The sequence below is a fragment of the Pholcus phalangioides genome, unplaced genomic scaffold (assembly GCF_987345545.1).
Source record: "Pholcus phalangioides strain wild (caught in Gottingen) unplaced genomic scaffold, Ppha-v1.0 ptg000024l_1, whole genome shotgun sequence".
Classification (NCBI taxonomy): domain Eukaryota; kingdom Metazoa; phylum Arthropoda; class Arachnida; order Araneae; family Pholcidae; genus Pholcus; species Pholcus phalangioides.
In genome coordinates, this window is record NW_028301616.1 from 28,417,380 (window position 1) to 28,435,399 (window position 18,020).

At 35.8% G+C, this 18,020-nt stretch overlaps 1 protein-coding gene across 4 annotated transcripts in view; it reads right to left on the reverse strand.

The window, feature by feature from the left end:
- Positions 1-18,020, reverse strand: part of LOC149069141 (pyruvate dehydrogenase phosphatase regulatory subunit, mitochondrial-like) — a 52,015-nt gene that overhangs the window by 7,333 nt on the left and 26,662 nt on the right. For 2 of the 4 annotated variants that reach the window (XM_089251041.1, XM_089251040.1), the window contains exons 2-13: positions 11,434-11,710; positions 8,835-8,962; positions 8,018-8,099; positions 7,806-7,887; positions 7,620-7,701; positions 6,896-7,017; positions 5,596-5,710; positions 5,293-5,445; positions 4,551-4,675; positions 3,922-4,114; positions 2,098-2,256; positions 594-730 (exon numbers count right to left, since the gene is read on the reverse strand). In XM_089251041.1, the coding sequence (XP_089107167.1) occupies positions 594-730; positions 2,098-2,256; positions 3,922-4,114; positions 4,551-4,675; positions 5,293-5,445; positions 5,596-5,710; positions 6,896-7,017; positions 7,620-7,701; positions 7,806-7,887; positions 8,018-8,099; positions 8,835-8,962; positions 11,434-11,669 (1,614 nt within the window). In that variant the 5' untranslated portion in view covers positions 11,670-11,710. Of the gene's footprint in view, positions 1-593; positions 731-2,097; positions 2,257-3,921; positions 4,115-4,550; positions 4,676-5,292; positions 5,446-5,595; positions 5,711-6,895; positions 7,018-7,619; positions 7,702-7,805; positions 7,888-8,017; positions 8,100-8,834; positions 8,963-11,433; positions 11,711-14,564; positions 14,669-18,020 lie in introns of those variants that run through there. The other 2 variants (XM_089251043.1, XM_089251042.1) reach the window with 2 other exon arrangements.

Below are 18,020 nucleotides of genomic sequence, written 5' to 3' on the forward strand. Positions count from 1 at the left end.
TTTCACCAAATTTTGCTAGGAAATACTGGAAAAACCAACCTACAGTCCAAACCAGTCACACTGAGGCTTCTGCTTGTTCTGCCTCACTCAAAAAGCATCTGAAAGGGTTTTATCTTCAAGGGCTTTTGTCAGTTTTTAATCTGACCAAATATAGTGAATAACATCAGGAATTCTTAACCTTTTTTAGACATGACCTAAAGTCAAGAATATTATCAACTTTTCATGACCCATGGTTATGTTTGGTTTAGGAAATAGGTGAAACTAGTGGCACAATAAGTGCATTTATAATAGGAGTGTAAGTGATTTGTAAAACTCATCTCAAAAGTTCCTGTGACCAAATCATTATGCATAGGCTAAGATCCCCTCTACATGGTTTTTGTTTTCAAATCCATATTCTGTTTGGCCAATTTATAATATTTTAATCTGATTTCACTCCTGAATTTATTGCTAAACAGAATATATGTGAATCTAGAAATATGTTATGAAATCAAACTCAGTATACGTAGCAGTGATTTCTCTACTAAAAAAATACAACATACTGGTTGAAAATCCAGCTTTAAAAAAGAATAAAATTACAGAAATTTAAAACAAACCTTGAGGTGAAACTTAGTGAAGGATGACATATCAATGATGCCAACACGTTCTCTACATGCCAAATACTCTTCTTTTACTGCATCAAACCATGGGGGTTTTCCAAAAGTTGGAGTCTGGGGCTGTGATCTTTCTTCTCCTAAAAAACATATTTTCAGTTCAATATTAGGAAAGATAGATTATCATAATTAATATATGAAAAAAAATAACAGCAATCATACTTAAATTTTGAAACAAGCAAATAAAATAGTTTAAAAAAATTTACTCAGTATATAAAATGTAATTTTTAAGTAATAGCGCTTATCCAATACTGTTTTTCATTACATCAGGGGTTTTCAACCTTTTTGTGAGCATTGTACATTTAATAAATTTCTCATAATAAATCTCCCATCCCCGTTTCTTTTAAGCCTTTCACATATGGTTCTGCACATGGCTAAAAATGATTTCATGCACACAGGCATTTTGTCCATGAAGAAGAAATTCAATATACAGGGTAGTAAGGAAAGTCCCTATGCCACATTCTACTGACAAACCATTGATCCTAGAGGCATACTTCGAGAAAGTATCCAAATAACGTGTGGACCTCAGATACAGCAGTCATATTGCAAGGGGTATTAAGATACAAAAACTAACTTTTATAAGGTTATAAGGACACCCTGTCCATGACTGTCATTTCAACTTTTTCCGGAGGGGGGGGGGCACTTAGAAATGTGGAATGTTTTTTGTTGGCATCAGAAGAGACAGGGTAACAACTTTCTAATTTGATTTTCAAAGACATGTGTCAGTATAAAATTAGTTAACTTTTGTATTTTAATAACTATACACCCCCCCCCCATAACATGAATGACATATCTGAGGTCTACATGTTATTTGGTTTTTACTTTTTCTAATTGGAGGTATGCCTCTAGGATTAACTGTTCATCAGTAAAATGTGGCCAACCCCACCGTCACCACAGTGTGTGGTGGTCGGCTGAAGTTGGGTTCCTGTGGTTCCCAACTTCGAGGCACAAATGAGAGCCGATCTCCCCATTAAAAAGTCTCACCACAAAGAGCAACAGGCCTACAACGATAAATTATTCAATCATTACACTTCACTCATAGTTAGGAAAACTGGTGACAGATGGCAGCACTACACATAAAAAGCATTACACAGAACAAACTTCACTCCAGGTTTCACTACACGCACATTCTAACATGTGCCAATTCGTTAGAGGTTCCGCAGAGGAATATGGACGAGGTGCATGTGTGGTTTGGTAGTAGTAGTAAAATGTGGTCTAGGGACTTACCTTACTACCATGCATAAGTGCTAGCATGTCATCCTACGCAGATGTCAACATTCTGCGCACAGAGAAACAACAGGTTCCCACAGTTAAAAAAAATAAGTTCTTCCCCATCTCTATGATATATTAACCAAATAAATAATCTGACTAAACTTGGTTCTATTAAAATTTACCAATTCTAGCAACCTCTTAATAATGAGATTGATCTACTGTATTCAGTTCTTACTTGTTCGTGACGGATCAAAATATAAAGCTCTTTCAAAGCCCATTCGTTCTCCAAACACTGCACCTGCTGCATCTTGCAGAGTATACAGAGGGGAGCACCGGGTCTTTCTTGCTGTACGGAATTCAAAGAAGAGGGGATGGCGTATCGTATACGTACGTCCTATGAGTAAAATAAGAGAAAAATAATTGTTTAAATAAATGTATTATCAACAAATAAAGGCTTTAAAAAAACACCAACATTTGCAAAAAAAAATCTCATTTCATAACTAAAAAAGTTAATTCTCAATTAGAGTAATATCATTTTAAAATTTAAGTTTTCACATGGCCCCAGAACCACTTTATATATAGGGCAGTTCAAGGAGTCAAACTAATGATACAAGATTCATCGAAAGACTGGTTATTTGTGGAGATGAAGATTACAAGGAAGAAAATTCATCACTGCCCCCACGGGGACTCGAACCTTGGTCTCTCGCTTGCTGGACGAGTGCTCTACCATCTAAGCTATGGAAGCAGATAGAATATTTCAACCTTGGAGCGTATACATATATATATATGTTGAAAGGCACCATACATGGACGGCGACAACAATCAACTAATAGCTCGTGAATGACAAAGGCCAACCAGATGGCCATATGCATATAGAAACGTCCTCTCCACTTGTCAATACACGATTCATCGAAAGACTGGTTATTTGTGGAGATGAAGATTACAAGGAAGAAAATTCATCACTGCCCCCATGGGGACTCGAACCCCGGTCTTTCGCTTGCCGGACGAGTGCTCTACCATCTAAGCTATGGAAGCAGATAGAATATTTCAACCTATAACCAGGTTGATAATATTCAACAAACCACCATAATATTCAACAAATAACCAGTCTTTCAATGAATCTTGTATTGACAAGTGGAGAGGACGTTTCTATATGCAAACTAATGATATTTTGAAGTTTTTCTTCAGCTGCTATTCATTTGACTTCAAGATTCGACTGTACACAAGTAAACAGAAACAAGTATAAACTATCAATTTTTTGCCCAGATCCGTGCAATCAAAAGCAATTGAATTACAGATACATGGAATTATATCTTGTGGAACAATGACATTTTGTACCTTATAGTAAGGGAATGATTCTGGATGATGTGGATACTTACACATTTTGGTACACCAGTGTTAAATTGCTGAAAGATTTATTGCACTGTGGCCTGTCTACCCAGTGTTATCAAGCTAACTAGCTCATCCACACATTGCTGTTGACAGCAGTCGACCCTCGCTGGGATTCTTCCACCTGAATCAATGTACTCATGATAGTCACCTGACAATGTGGCATGTGAAAATCTTATTGCCTGCACGACTTTCGAGACAGAGTGACTCATATCTCAGACCCACACTCAAATGCACTTAGATCCATCACCTTCCTTATAATGCATTCAACTATGACTGGTCCCGTAAGAAGCACTCCTTCTATTGCTGGAGCACTGCTTATGTCATGTCAGTGTTGGTCATAGGATCTTCCTTTTTGCATACCTTCAGAGCTGCCTCAAATTCAATTGCTCTCGAGTGTATTACACATTTGTTTGGTATTGAAAAAAAAAAAGATGAAAAAATATTCATGTGGTTTAAAGTAGTAAAGAGAAATTTAAATAAATATGAAGATAATAAGTATAATAATATAATAACAACAATAATTATCCATAAAAAATCAACTAATGTCAGTAATGCAAGTTTTCATGACCAGGGTCAACAAAAAAATGCAACACACTTGTTTCAAAAGAAATGAAAATATGAAACGGATTGAATGGAATAGCCATACATAAGTGAAAAACATAATTACCCACTGATTCTTGAACTCTTTCCCTGAGAAATATTGCATTATTGTGAAGATCAACGAATCTCCTTATATCGAAAGGAGAAAGATATGCCTCTGAGTCACCTTTCATCATCCATTTCACCAGTTCTTTTCCGAGGCCACCAGCAGCCTGAACTGAGTTACCATTCATTCCAGCAGCAACATAGAAATTGTCGACCTGAAAGAAAAAATTAAAAGCATTATGTTGTATCCCATGTTAGCTGTAAAATTATCAATCAAATAGTCATTCTTTTGGTTAATTTTTTTAAGTAGCTTAGAGAGGCTCCCTATAGATGCTTGTGTATTTTTTTTCCATAAAAATATAATAATAATAGTTTATTGAAAAAAAAATGGAAAAGACAAAAAATACAGCATTTTTTCTATCTACCAGATGTTTTTTATATAATGAAACAGATTACAATTGAGAACAAGTGCGATATTTTAATAAACGTGATAGAAATTTTTAAACTTTTTGCATATGAAATATTTTCAATAAGCATAAAGCACCAACTTCTCTGTGCTGATGTGGCATCAAGTTGATGGTAAAACTAAAACCAAAACTTAATTTAAAATTTTCATACTGCAATTAATTCAATTCCATGGAAATACCTTACCTCAGCTGTTTCTCCCAAAATCCAGTGACCATCGGGAGTGAATGTGTTCGGTCCATAGATAAATTGCTCAACATCAACCTGGTTCAAGACTGGGATTCTAAACCGAGCCTCATCATAAAGTGGCTCTAAAAAAAAATTGAAAAATATAGGGTGGGCAAAAAGTCCATAAAAACCAGAAAAATAACCGAAAAAAAAAAAAACGGTTTGCTGGGTTAGCATCACTAGGTCACAGGAATGTTTTTAAGACATGAAAAAAATGCCGATAGGTGGAGCTAAAGTACAAAACTCAAAGCAAAGTGTATTGATCCAGTCCATCCAATCTGTTGGAACTGAAAGATGTGATCCGCTGAGAGGTGTAATGTATGCATTCGGACCTGTTTCACTCTACTGTTGCTGGATTTGTGACTCGCCTGCAATGTGTTATCCCCTGTGATGGTGGTCACGTGGAACACATACTGCTGTAATAAACGATTTAGAGGCATTCTGTTCATTATTTACATATCGTTTTTTTGAGTTGTGTACATCAGTGCCACCTATCTGTTGTTTTTTGCATTTCTTTTCCTGTGACTGTGACCAAGCGATGCTAACCCTGCAAACTGTTTTTATTTCGGGTTTTTTCCGGTTTTTATGAATGAAGTTTCTGCTAACTTTTTGCTCACCCTATATATAATGCAACAAAAAATAATTTTTCAGAAAGTAAGAAAATTTCAATGATTGGAAGAATAGTATATACTAAGCTTACTGAAATGTGCCCATTTTGTAGATGTGTCAAGTTGTTCCCGATTATCCAATGTAGCATTGATTGGTAGGGGTTTGGCATGCCTGTGGAACCCTCCAACCATGAAACCTCCTTTATATTCTCTGCAGTATATACCTCCATCATAGTCTCTGAGAACTGTGAATAAAATCATTGAAGAATCAAAGATTAGGAAAACTCTAACATTATGAAAATATTTCTTCCATGAAATCTTGCAAAGAGTAATGAGTATCAAAATTTTCAAAACATTAAACATAAATACATGTCAAAAAAGTTTGATGATCTTACGAGGTATGGATGATGATACGCCTGGAGCTTGGGCAGTTAAAACATAGCCATGATCAGCAGGATGTATGGGGATTCGGCATGGAGGATTGCAGAGCTGCCCGATCTGCCTTGACCACTTGAAAATAAAGCAAAAATGAATAAGATGGGGACATAATATTATTTAGTATTTAATACTATTAATAAATAATGCTACTACTACTTAACTGTACATGCACCTCATACACCTTCGCCTGCAGAATTTCTAACAAATATGTACACGTCTGAATGTGTTGTCTGAGTGTAGGTATTTGCATGGCTCTAAAGTATTCTTGTTGTTAGATTTGTTCTTGTTTCGGGTTATTGCTGGTGCTGCCACCCATGTTCCATATTTTGAAGTAAAGATAGTAACTGCTTGAATTTTTTGTTTTATGTAAGTGCCATGTTGAAGGTCTGCCTGCTCTCTGCAGAGAAGCTTTTCAAATGGGAGATAGGCTCGCATTCACGTCTCGAAGCTGTTCATTAACAGGGTTTGAACCTGGATCCTCAAGATAATTACAGTAAAACCTTGGTATAATGTCAACCATTTTTAATGTTGCTTCGCTTATAACGTCAGTTTTTGAAAAGTTCCTACCAGTATAAATAGTGTGTTGGTATGGTTTTACTTGTTATCAAGGCACTCCCCCCCCCCCCATTTTATCCTGTCTTGACTTTAAACCGAAGTATGACTGTATCACTAATACTATATTTATTTGGAATTAAATAACTATTCATGTGAATCAGTTTAGTTTAATTTCATTTTTATCAATCTGCGTGGAACTACTACATTTACACCTTACATCCTACTTCCAAAAATTTTCTGAGGAATTTTAAAAGAACTGGTATGTCAATGTGTGTATGCATGTGTTGCCTTCAAGGTCGCAGCAATAGGGGTTACAGTCTTCCCGGAATGCAAGAAAATAACATGTATATGGGAAAAACATGGTTAAATCTATTATTCCATCACTTTGGTCCCCACCTCTGAAACCTAAAATACCAGTTATGCCCCTCTAAAAGAAATTTCAGGTTATGGCCCTGGTGGCCTTAATGTATTTATGATGTCAGAGTAAATGTTCTGTGTTTGAGAAGTGTTTCCATCTGTCTTACATATAGAACACTGTATGAAAACAGTGATTGGAAGTGTCTGTGAAGAACTGGAATTTCTGGGTGGGGGAGGGGTGAAGGTTACCCTCAGATAAGAAAAAAATAAATTATATGAAATAGCTTTTTCTCAGTATAAGTAACAGTGAAATATATTCTATGGCTAATGGATAGTGTGATTTACCATTCCAGCAGAAAGAACAAAGTATTCACAAGACACGTCACCCTGACTGGTCCTAACTCCAGATATTCTCCCGCCATCAGTTTTTATTTCTAGCACCTCACAGTTATCAAAATATCTCACACCTAAAAACGACCAAAAATAATGCATAAAATACAGAAATGAAATGGTAATTTTTACAGTAAAATTCAATGAAATAACTTAAGTTAACAAAATTTATACCACATTTCATTATTCATTTTTGTCGTACCATAATGATTTTCTGCACACAAGGACTTTCGATTCAGAATCGCTTTGTAAAGCTCATACAGAGTAATTAATTAGTGCACTTCGGTGTGGGACTTCCTGTGACAGTAATATGTTAGCTGTGATAGTAATATTACTATAATGTATATAATATTACTATCACAGGAAGTCCCGCACCAAATGTGACAAAAATGGTGCCGAGACGATCATTTGTCTTGCCATCATTTTTTGTATACCTAAACCCTGTTACACCAAACTTTAAGGGGATTGCAAATTTGGTTCACTATATACAATCTAATAGAAGAAAAATTTTTTAAGATGGGACTGAAAGTTAGGTTCGCTATAGTAAGAGGTTTGACTGTAGCTATTGAGGTTTTAACCATTTTTACCTTGCACCAACTGATTTTAAATCAAATCGTTTCAAGAATAAAATATTTTTTTCAAACAAATTTGATTATTTGGAATCGGAATATTTTAATACCTGCACTTTTTGATATGCTAACTAAGGCATTACAAACTGCCGCTGGATCAACCACACCATCTCTAGGAACCCAAATACCTCCCTGAAAAAGAAAGAAAAATATAATTACAGATCATTTTAATACTCTAAAACCGTTAAGGAAATTTGATCTAAAAAGGTTTCCAAATCATTACAAATAACACCTACTTCCAGATCATTTGTCTTGACCAGATTATGCAGCTTTTCCATGTCTTTGGGAGCTAAAACTTCACACTCAATGCCTTCGGTTCTGGAAATTGATGCACAAAACTTAAATCATGAAAATTTCTCAAATTTCACACCATGGAAAACAGGTTCATGTATTCAATTAGTGTTAACACAAATTAGTGTTCACAATATAAAATGTGAAATTTTTTTACTTCGCTTCAGCTGCAATCCTGCGTAATTCAATCATCCTCTCTTTTGTCCTAGCTACATTCAGGGATCCAATAGTGGTATATCCTGATTTATAAAAAAATTAATTATATGTAATTAAAATAATAGAATTTCTTAGATTTAATGAAGGAAAAAATATTTTCACAGTCAATTCGTGATAAGTTGAACTCAGACAACTTGAATATCTGTTTAAGTTGAAGGTTTGACTCAGTCCCAGAACTTTTTCAGTATTTTAGTGTTAAAACTTTCCCTTAACTCAAAGTTTTATTCCTTGTAGTCAAAGTTTTCAGGAATGAAAGGAATTTAATATATGCCATTTAGCAATGGAATTTAGCAGATTTACTTGTCTGCTTTCACAAAGTGAATGACTTTCTCATGAAAGGACAAAAAAAAAAGCAAAAAAAGAGACACTGTGAAAAATCACTGCATTTTTTGACAGAAAATAATCTCGTATATACTTTATAATTATTTTATTTATACGATCATCGTGTATGCGTCCATTTTCAAAGTACAGTATGCAACTCTAGTCTAATTTGAAATATTCTCATTCAATAAATACATATGATTAAATAAGAATAACTTATCTTTTTTCAAATATCTTCACCTTCCACGTAGTTTGACATGTTTTACAAAAAAATACAAATATTCATAATTAGTGCTGTTATTTGAATAATCTTTCTTTATCCCCCACTCTGAAATCTTAATTTTTGATGAGTCAAACTAACGATAACACAGAGTTTTTGTCAGCCGCTGTACATTAGAATTATCGAGATTTGACTGTAGTTGCGAAACTCTGCTCACCAACATTGTGACCCAAATCTTGCAGTTCTTTATACAATGCTGCGCTTTGTTTGATGATTCTTCCTTCTGATGATGAATGGAAATGGCCAACTATGCCGCACCCTTTCCATGATAGACTGCTGCCTATTCTGTAAAAAATTAAAAAAACGGACAACTTATTTTCGTGAGGAAACTTCTGCATTTGAATAATTAACCATAAATGAATAGCATATTTATATAATATGATTCTAAAACACCATAATTTAATACAATCTAAAATACCATAATTTACTGCAGATGTGAATTTCACAACACTGACAAAAATCTCATTATACAGGGTGATTCTATAATTCCTCTTGCCACATTTTACTGGGAGCCATTGATCCCAGAGACATACTTTCAGTTAGAAAAAGTATCCAAATAATGTGTAGAACTCAGATGCATCATTTATGTTGCAAGGGGGATTGTATAGTTATTAAAATATAAACATGAACTTTTTTATATGGGCACCCTGTGCTGAAAAACCCAATTAAAAATTTGTTGCTCTATCTCTTATGAAGATAACAAAAAAAAATAAATAATAATAATAATAAATAAAAAATCATGTTTCAAACTGCAATATTTGCTGAGATATCTGAATTCAAAAATCGGAAAAAAAGAAACAATAAATGAGGGAAAGAAAGGTTTCTGTTAGTTTAATGCTATTCTTTCCCAACTCATTGGAAGTATGCTTCTAGGATCAATGGTTCGCCAGTAAAATACGACAAGGGAATTATGGAATCACCCTCTATAATCCACAGTATATAATCCGAATAAGCAAATTTCATTAATCAGTAACAAAATATTAAGGAACGGAAAAGTTTGTTCGTCATGATTTTGTAGAAGAAATGTAGATTTTTTTTTTTATGTTTGCATCACAGTATCTTTAAAACATTGTTTCACAAATTCATTTTTTTAAATATTTATTAGTATTCTGCATTCCTCGCATTGACTGGCATGCCGTAAAAATCAGGGGCGCCAGCTTTTTGAATGTCGTAGACTAGTCTTTTCCCAGCATGATGGGAAAAGCAAGGCTCAATAATGATCATGCGATACGTTCAGGAGACCGATATCAATGGAAATTAACTATTGAATAATATGTAAATCAAAATAAAATAATAGTTTTCACAGCAGCAAATGTGTTTTGTCCAAGAATTTGAAAACATAATGAAAATTAAACATTTACTTACTCCTATAAACTAATTATCATCAGCATTATGCATAATATGAATGCTGCATTTTGAAATTTTTTTTTTTTTGCATGTTCAGAAATTAAAGAAATGTGCTGCTGTCGCTTTTGTATTGTAATATCATGTTTTACAATACAATTAGACTTTTTGCACTGCTAATTCAAATCTTGATAACATGATCAAATAATACAAAAATACTTCACAGTCTACTAATTTTTCCATTTAGTTTATCTAGTCTATGAGAATAAATATGCTTAGTATCCAACATTTCCAATAAACAAAGATTTATGGCAGAAAAAGCACAAGTGAAATTTGAACTACCTCCAACATAGTTCGTAAAACACAAAAGATCATCAAACTGGGATTAGACTATAAAAGTTTTATAAAACATGTAAAATGAAAAAAAAAAAAAAAAAAAAAGGTTATTGCGGTTGAATTTGTCAAGTATAATCATAGCCTACAATGCAGATAACAGGTTCACAAATCAGCCAATTCAATTTTTTCTTTGGGTCAAAATATTTAATAATTTTTCAGAATCTGTGACGCAAATTTCCAGTCAAGCTGGAAAAGAGGGAATTGCTGGCTAATGCAAGGGAATATACAGTATTTCCATTCCAACCTCTCAGAAAAGCGATTCAGATGATAATGATCCGATTCAGATGATAATGATCAGCTTCAGATGATAATATACAGTAGTGTACAAATAATATACAGCAGTACAAATAATACACAATAATATACAGCAGTACAAATAATACACACTAAGACAAAAGTTCTCATACTAGGGCAGTAAATAAGATTTTTGCCGCCCTCACAACTTTAATATTCCATAATTTTATGTCTTTTTTTGCTCCCACCTAAAACTGCTCCCCCCTAAATATTGCCCCCCCCCCCATAGTTCCAGCCCTGCTCAAACTGTGCACTTCAACCTTAGTCAAGGGCACCTCAGAGGGGGGGAGGCCTGACAAAGGATTTCTAAAGAGATTCTTTGTTAAACTGCTCTGGGGGTGATGATTAGGGTAGGGGGCGCCACAGATGGAAAAAGTTTGAGAACCCCTGCACTAAGAAATTCATTTTTTTAATCTGTGGATTATACGTTTAAAATTATGATACAATCTGATTTTCCTAAGCTACGAAAATGTGGATTATTTCTTAATACTGACACTGATTCTTGCACATACCCATATGAAAACAAGTTCGTTTTTAGAGAAAAAGCGCATGTGTGTGTTAGGCTCAAGTAAATACAATATTTAACCTTAGTTGAAAAAAATTGAGGGGTTAGTGTTTTTCAATCCCTTTAAAAGCAGTCTAGAAAAATTTCTAATAAGCATGTCCGTTTTTTAAAAATTTTAAATGATAATCTTGATAATCGAAAAACAAATTATCCTTACTTTCTTTGATCCAGTACAATTACATCATTCCATCCTGCTTTGGTAAGGTGGTAAGCAATCGAATTCCCAACTGCACCAGCTCCACATATAACAACTTGAGCATCACGTGGGAGTGTTGCATTACTGTCACTGTGCTGATTACCTTTGAAGAATGAAGCTCTCCTCGCAGCAAAGTCCTTCAATTTGGAGATGCATCTCAACACATGGGGTTTCTCGAAGCTGAAAATTGATGCCATCGATAAAATTTTCTCACAGCAGTGAAGTCATCACAGTGAATCTATGGAAAGAATTGATGAAAAGGAATAAGATTGAATGCATCATGCATGCTTACTGAAGATACACAATTACTACTTAACTGTAAATGCATCTATATGATAGTAAATGAAACATGGTATAAGGCCGGGATTACACTGTAAAAATTTTGTAAAAGTGCTTTTTATAAAACTTGAAAAATATAACCAATAAACTAATTGGTTGCATTAGCTCGAACGTAACTGATCAGCTTATTCATTGTATTTTTCAAGTTTTATATAAGCACTTTTACAAAACTTTTATAGTGTAATCCTGGCCTAATACAAGCTTTTCTAAAGCCGGGATTACACTATAAAAGTTTCGCAAAAGTGCTTGTATAAAACATGAAAAATACAATGAATCAGACGTTAACCATTTATCAGTTACATTCAAGCAAATGTGACCAATAAGTTTGATTGTTTTTTTCCAGTTTTGTTAAAGAGCTCTTATCAAAGTTAAATAGTGTAATCCTGGCCTTAACCATGATCTTATATCCAACTTTATTTTTTTCTCTCTAATTTTTACATTATAAATCAGTCTTCAATGCATGGCCATCAGGCCACATCTGGCTCTCTGAGCTTTTCATCTTGGCCCAATGATCATTTTCAGAACATGGTTTTCGGAATAAATGAAGGAAATAATAATTCTAGAATCACTGAAAGAAATAAGTTTTGGATTTGCAAAAGAAAATTATAATTCCATGACAGGAATAATTTCATAATTTGTTGCAGAAATTATTTTACAATTATTGAAGGAAATGATTTCAAGATACTGAGAAGGAAATAATTTCAGAATACCTGAGATCACAGAATCATTTTCAGTAAAATTAATCAGAATTAAAATTTCACAGAAAATTATACCAGAAGCCCTTGAAAATCTCTGTGGACTCTTCTTACAATTATGAACATCTCAGTATGAGTTTGTGGCATGCACAGACTTCATGGGTACTTTCAATATGGCCCGTGGTGGCTGAAAGGCAGGAGACCCCTGTATAAATGTACGCTGGGGGGGGGGGGGATAAATTTTTAGGTCAGTTAAATATATTCAGGCAGGATTCCCTCACTCAAAAAAATTAAGGCTTTGGTTGCTCTTGGTCACAGTTTTCCAAACTTTTTTTCCCTTTTTTTCCTCCCTCTTCAGAGAAATGTTTTTCCCCTCATCTTCTCTCAACTCAAGCTAACCCATAGGATTCTGTATTATATTCATAGTTTCTAGCACCTCCCCCTCCCGGACCATTCCATTGCCCTGCAGGAGGCGATATTGCCCACTTTGGGAAACACTGCTCTATGTTATCAGTTGTCCCATAGTAAATAATTTATTGAATAATTCGAAATATTTCACAAACATTATTGCAATAAATAGTTAAAGTTGTTGAAGTTCTACCATAAATACAGAGGCATATTTACACGGGCGCTATGCGAGCTATAGCCCAGACTAGAAATTTTGGAAGAGGGAGGCAAATTTGAGGCATGAGTGGTCAAGAAAATTGAGGAATGGGAGAAGGGTAGCAAAACCATAAACATGCTTTTGCCTAGGGGGCCATTCAAGTATTACGTAAGCAGATTTTCAGCCATTTTTGACCCCCCCTTCCCCCCTTGTCAGCAAAACACTGACCCTCTCCCCCCCCCCTCTCAGCAAAATTTTGTCAGCAGCTTAGAATATTTTATACCTTCCATAAAGGGGTAGTTGATGACGTAAGCAACCTTCAAACCCCCCCCCCCCAATGCTGACGTAATACTTGAATGACCCCTAGAGAGCAAGGGGTCAAGTCAGTGAGTTTTTCAACCTTCAAAAGCTCGCAGCCCGGCTGATTTCTTTTCTGTGAGTGGAAGAATTAATTATATACACAATTAATGGGAAATAAACGGGTAAAAATGAAATGGTTATTCATTCATCGCCCAGTTTGACTGATGTCAGGGCCCAGTACTAGAACACAGTCCGGCAGTTGAGAAACACTGATCATGTAGGTGTGCAAGCATATGAGTGACCAAAATAATGTGCGAGCATGTGAAGGCCAAAAGAAAGACTAGGTCAAAGAGCAACCACAGGGGACAGCCAATTTATAGAATGAGTGTTCACGAAAATTGAAGAATAATGCCGGGCAGCCAAGCCATAGCTATGCCCCTTCTCAAGAGCAAGGGATCATGTCAGTGAGCAGCCACATGTGTGACTTGAGGCTTAACATACACACGCTATTAATTTAGCAGCATGAAAGGATGCTACTTTCGAGCAAATGCAGAAAATAATCTTATTGGTAGAATTTCCACGAATACTACCAATAAACTTATTAATAATCGAGAAAATGAGACTAGAATGGGTAAAAGGCAGTTAAATTTGTGTAACTCATAGGCAGCAAAACCGTTAATCCATCTCTGCATAAATACAAAGAAATAAGTTGAGATATGTAGTGAAACCTCACTACAGCGATAATCGATATAACGATAAATCACTCTACAACATTTTTTCAAGTATTTTTTTTGGAAGCATCCAAACTCTAATGTTAAACTGCTGCCTCTCGATACAACGATAATCCCTCTAAAACGATTTTACCCCCTTGGTCCACAGAGTATCGTTATGTCGAGGTTTCACATTTTGACGTTAATGTATTTGTTATAATAATTACTGCGTTTAACATTAAAAAAATCAAACAAATCACAGCACAATCATTACAAGATATTAAACTATCAAATATCACCAACAATCATCGCATGCATGGGATACAATATCAATAGCACGTATAACATTACATGATTTTTATATGTAATACAGTTTATTTGCATAACAAGAGGAATCGTTTAAAATAATTCATTTTAATAATAACAATTAATAATATATTTTACCGTAATTTCAATTTACTTTTGATTAATTCAGTTTATAGATTTGAATAAAAAAAATCCGGGATTACACTCACTTTACCGCTACCGCTAACATGACAAGTTCAAGGTCATCAATGTTTACAAACAACTTCACTGTCTTCTTACAGGGGTAGTTTTTTCTTCTGAACTTCACTTTATTTTGATCCCACTTCATTCGTCCCGATTTTGAAGAGTTCGGATTATGATGTCAAAAGAACGCAAGTTGAAATATTCAGGAGTCTAATTTATTGCAATTTTGAAAATTTGAGTCTTTTAAATACACTAATGTTTTTATTTTCAGTGTTGCCAGATTTCGTTATGAAAAATAAGGGACACACTTTTCTCCAAGTTGTTGAGTTTGAATATAGATGCAATGAGCTATAAGTAAACTTTACTCATAGCCAGGGACGCCGGAAGTGAAAAATGTTAGGTATTGCTCGAGTAATGAACATAATGTTCACTTGGATATGTATGAAGACCATACGTCATACGTTCAACAAAAATATGATGATTGGTGTTGCTTTAGCAACATGAGCATATATGTTCCGGCGTCCCTGCTCATAGCTCAGTGTATAGATGACACCGCAAAACTGACATGAAAAAAAAAATTGGGTTGACAGATTCGGTAAACTGAAAGTAAGACGACTGCGCTCATCCTTGGTAACGTCACTTTAAAACTTTTTCGCAGCAGATGACGCCACTGTACCTGACAAAAAAAAAATCGGTCACCACAATAATTTTTCCCAACTGAAACAGAACCCCCAGAAAAACGATGAATAATGATCTGTCTCCTTTCGCTTTTAATGAATTGTTTCCACCGTCTGTTCAGTTTTATTGCTTTGCCTGGAGCGGGACGAGACGTTTTCTTTGGCCAACAAATTTGTCTTTTGTGAAAAAAAAACCCTTCCCCGAAAAAAAAAAATATTTCCGGAAACTAGAAAAAGGAGGACAAAAGGGCGACTTTTTGAAAACGTAGGAGGACGATTGAAATGACATGAAAAAGGGGGATAGTAATCCTACACCAGGTATCTTCAACCCATTGCTCGCGAGCATGACAGTGCTTCCTGAAGCAACCAGAGTGCTCGATGCTCGTGTCCGATTTTGAGTTCGCGAGCACTTGATCAACGTTTCCAATTGACACCTTGTACAAATTGTATTCAAGGACTGAAATTAGATGCATTCGTACACCAAACTTACCGAAAGGGTGCTCTTCCTTTGATGATGGGTGCTGGCGTGGATCTCCCCGTTAAAAAGTCTCGCCACAGAGAGCAACAGTCCTACAACGTTAAATCATTCAATCAAAACACTTCACTCATAGTTAGAAAAACTGGTGGCAGATGGCAGCACTACACATGACAAGCATTACAGAGAAACAAAAACTTCACGTCAGGTTTCACTACACATACACGCACATTCCCGCATGTACCGATTCGTTAGGGGTTCGTTGGGGGGTTCCGCGGGGGGGGGGGTGCATGTGTGGTGTAGCAGTAGTAAGTAGGACTCGGGGATCCATGATGTTCTTAAGTCAGCCACCTCGTTGGGCAATTTGCCTGTTGTGGCGTTGTATTTGTATTTGTAACAATTGTTTTTCCAAACCAAAACGGACACATATTTAATATGCAGGGCACCCAGGGCCTAACTAGGATTTTTGCCGCCCTCACAACTTAAGATTCAATAATTTTTTAATGGTGTTCTTTGTTCCCACCTAAATTCTGCTGCCCGGCACAGTTGCCCCCCTCCCGCCCCCTCTAGTTACGGCCCTGAAGGTACCCACTCAAAAAATTAGAAAAACTAGGAAATAGTAGGATTAAAAACTAGGACCCCCCGGTTAACATAATAACAGCATAATAAAAAGACCTCAGTTTTTTTTCCTTTAATTAAAAAAAACGTTCATAGCACTATTTCAGAATCTTATGAGATTTACTCGAACTAAAGTAAAATGACAGAAATGACTAGGTAACAAAAACAATTTTTGGCCAATATAGGGTGCTAGCAACCGCGGATAATTCTTTTCTGTCTCTCCTCACAATATAAATTACATTCTTTTCTTTTGGAGTCTTCCACAGTCCAGTCTGTCAACTCTCTTCGACAATGCACAGCAAATTATGAAGACATGTAAGTTTTTAAGAAGTTTAAGTTCAAGAAGAATAACACTCTTTCAAGACCACTTTCAAAAGCACAGTGTAAAATGTGTAAATCGCAAGGTCCGATGCAAATAAGTCAAAGTGAACCGGATGGTTTTACTGCTTCGTCCACCCCTTTTTTAAAGGGATTTGTTTACATTTTACTGTTCAATACCAGTGTAATCGTTTTTGATAGATGAAGCTCTTTCATTTCTAGCTCATTGCTGATCATTGTAAACATTGTTTATGCCTCCTCATGGCTTAAAAACACAGAAGAAAATTTAATGCTATTGGGTAGCATCAGAATCACCAAACCTAGAATAGGTCTATGTATCCAACTGGTTGTTTCACCAGTACACGAAATATGAATCTTAATTTTAAATGATGAATTCTAGTTACTGTTCCAAGATCATGAAGTAGTAAATATAAAATTATTTTGTATTATTCCTCAGACTTTAAAGTTTGAACCACATCTATTGTATTCTCTACCGACTATGGGTGACGAAGACGACTGATCTATATATATATATATATACATATTTTCACATGAATTGACATCATCATCATCATCCTCATCGTGCCCCCCCCCCCCCACACCTTCGTTCCCAACCTTTATGTATCTAAAGCTACATGATAATGTCTCCACCCTCACATCCAGAAGCAGGGGTGCCATCTATAGGCTTGCTCCTCTTAAGCAGATCTGTCTCAATGAAGAGATATAAGCAGGTGGTAGAAGCTCTGTCGAACCTTTGCCATGCTGGAAGCTGCGCGTGTATGCGTTGTGAACCAACGTGAAGTTTGTTTTTGTGCAATGCTCGTTATAAGTGCTGCCATGTACGTTTCGAACTGTGAGTGAATTGTAATGACAAAATTTGTACCGTTGTAGATCTGGTTGCTCTCTGTGACGAGACTTTTTAACGAGGGTGGGGATCTGATCGCATGCGCATCTCGAAGTTGGAAACCGCAGAAAAGCAACTTCAGCCGACAACCTTCTTTGTGGCATTGGTGGGGTGCGACTCCGTCCCTATGACCACTCGACCACCACAGCGGCAAGTCCCTATAGGCCATAGCAATCTAACCCATAGGATCCTATGTTATACCTGTAGCTTCTACCGCTCCCCCGGGGCGTTCCACCGCCCCCCCCATGGGGCGTTAACACCCACGTTGGGAATCACTGCTATAGATCAAAAGATCCTCAACGGGCCTCAGGCTAGGATGGGAGGCCCCCTCCTCTAATGCAAATTTATAATGTAAAAAAAAAATAAACAAAAGAAATGATAGGATTCGTTATGCTTCCTTCCCCTCCTATGACTCTAAA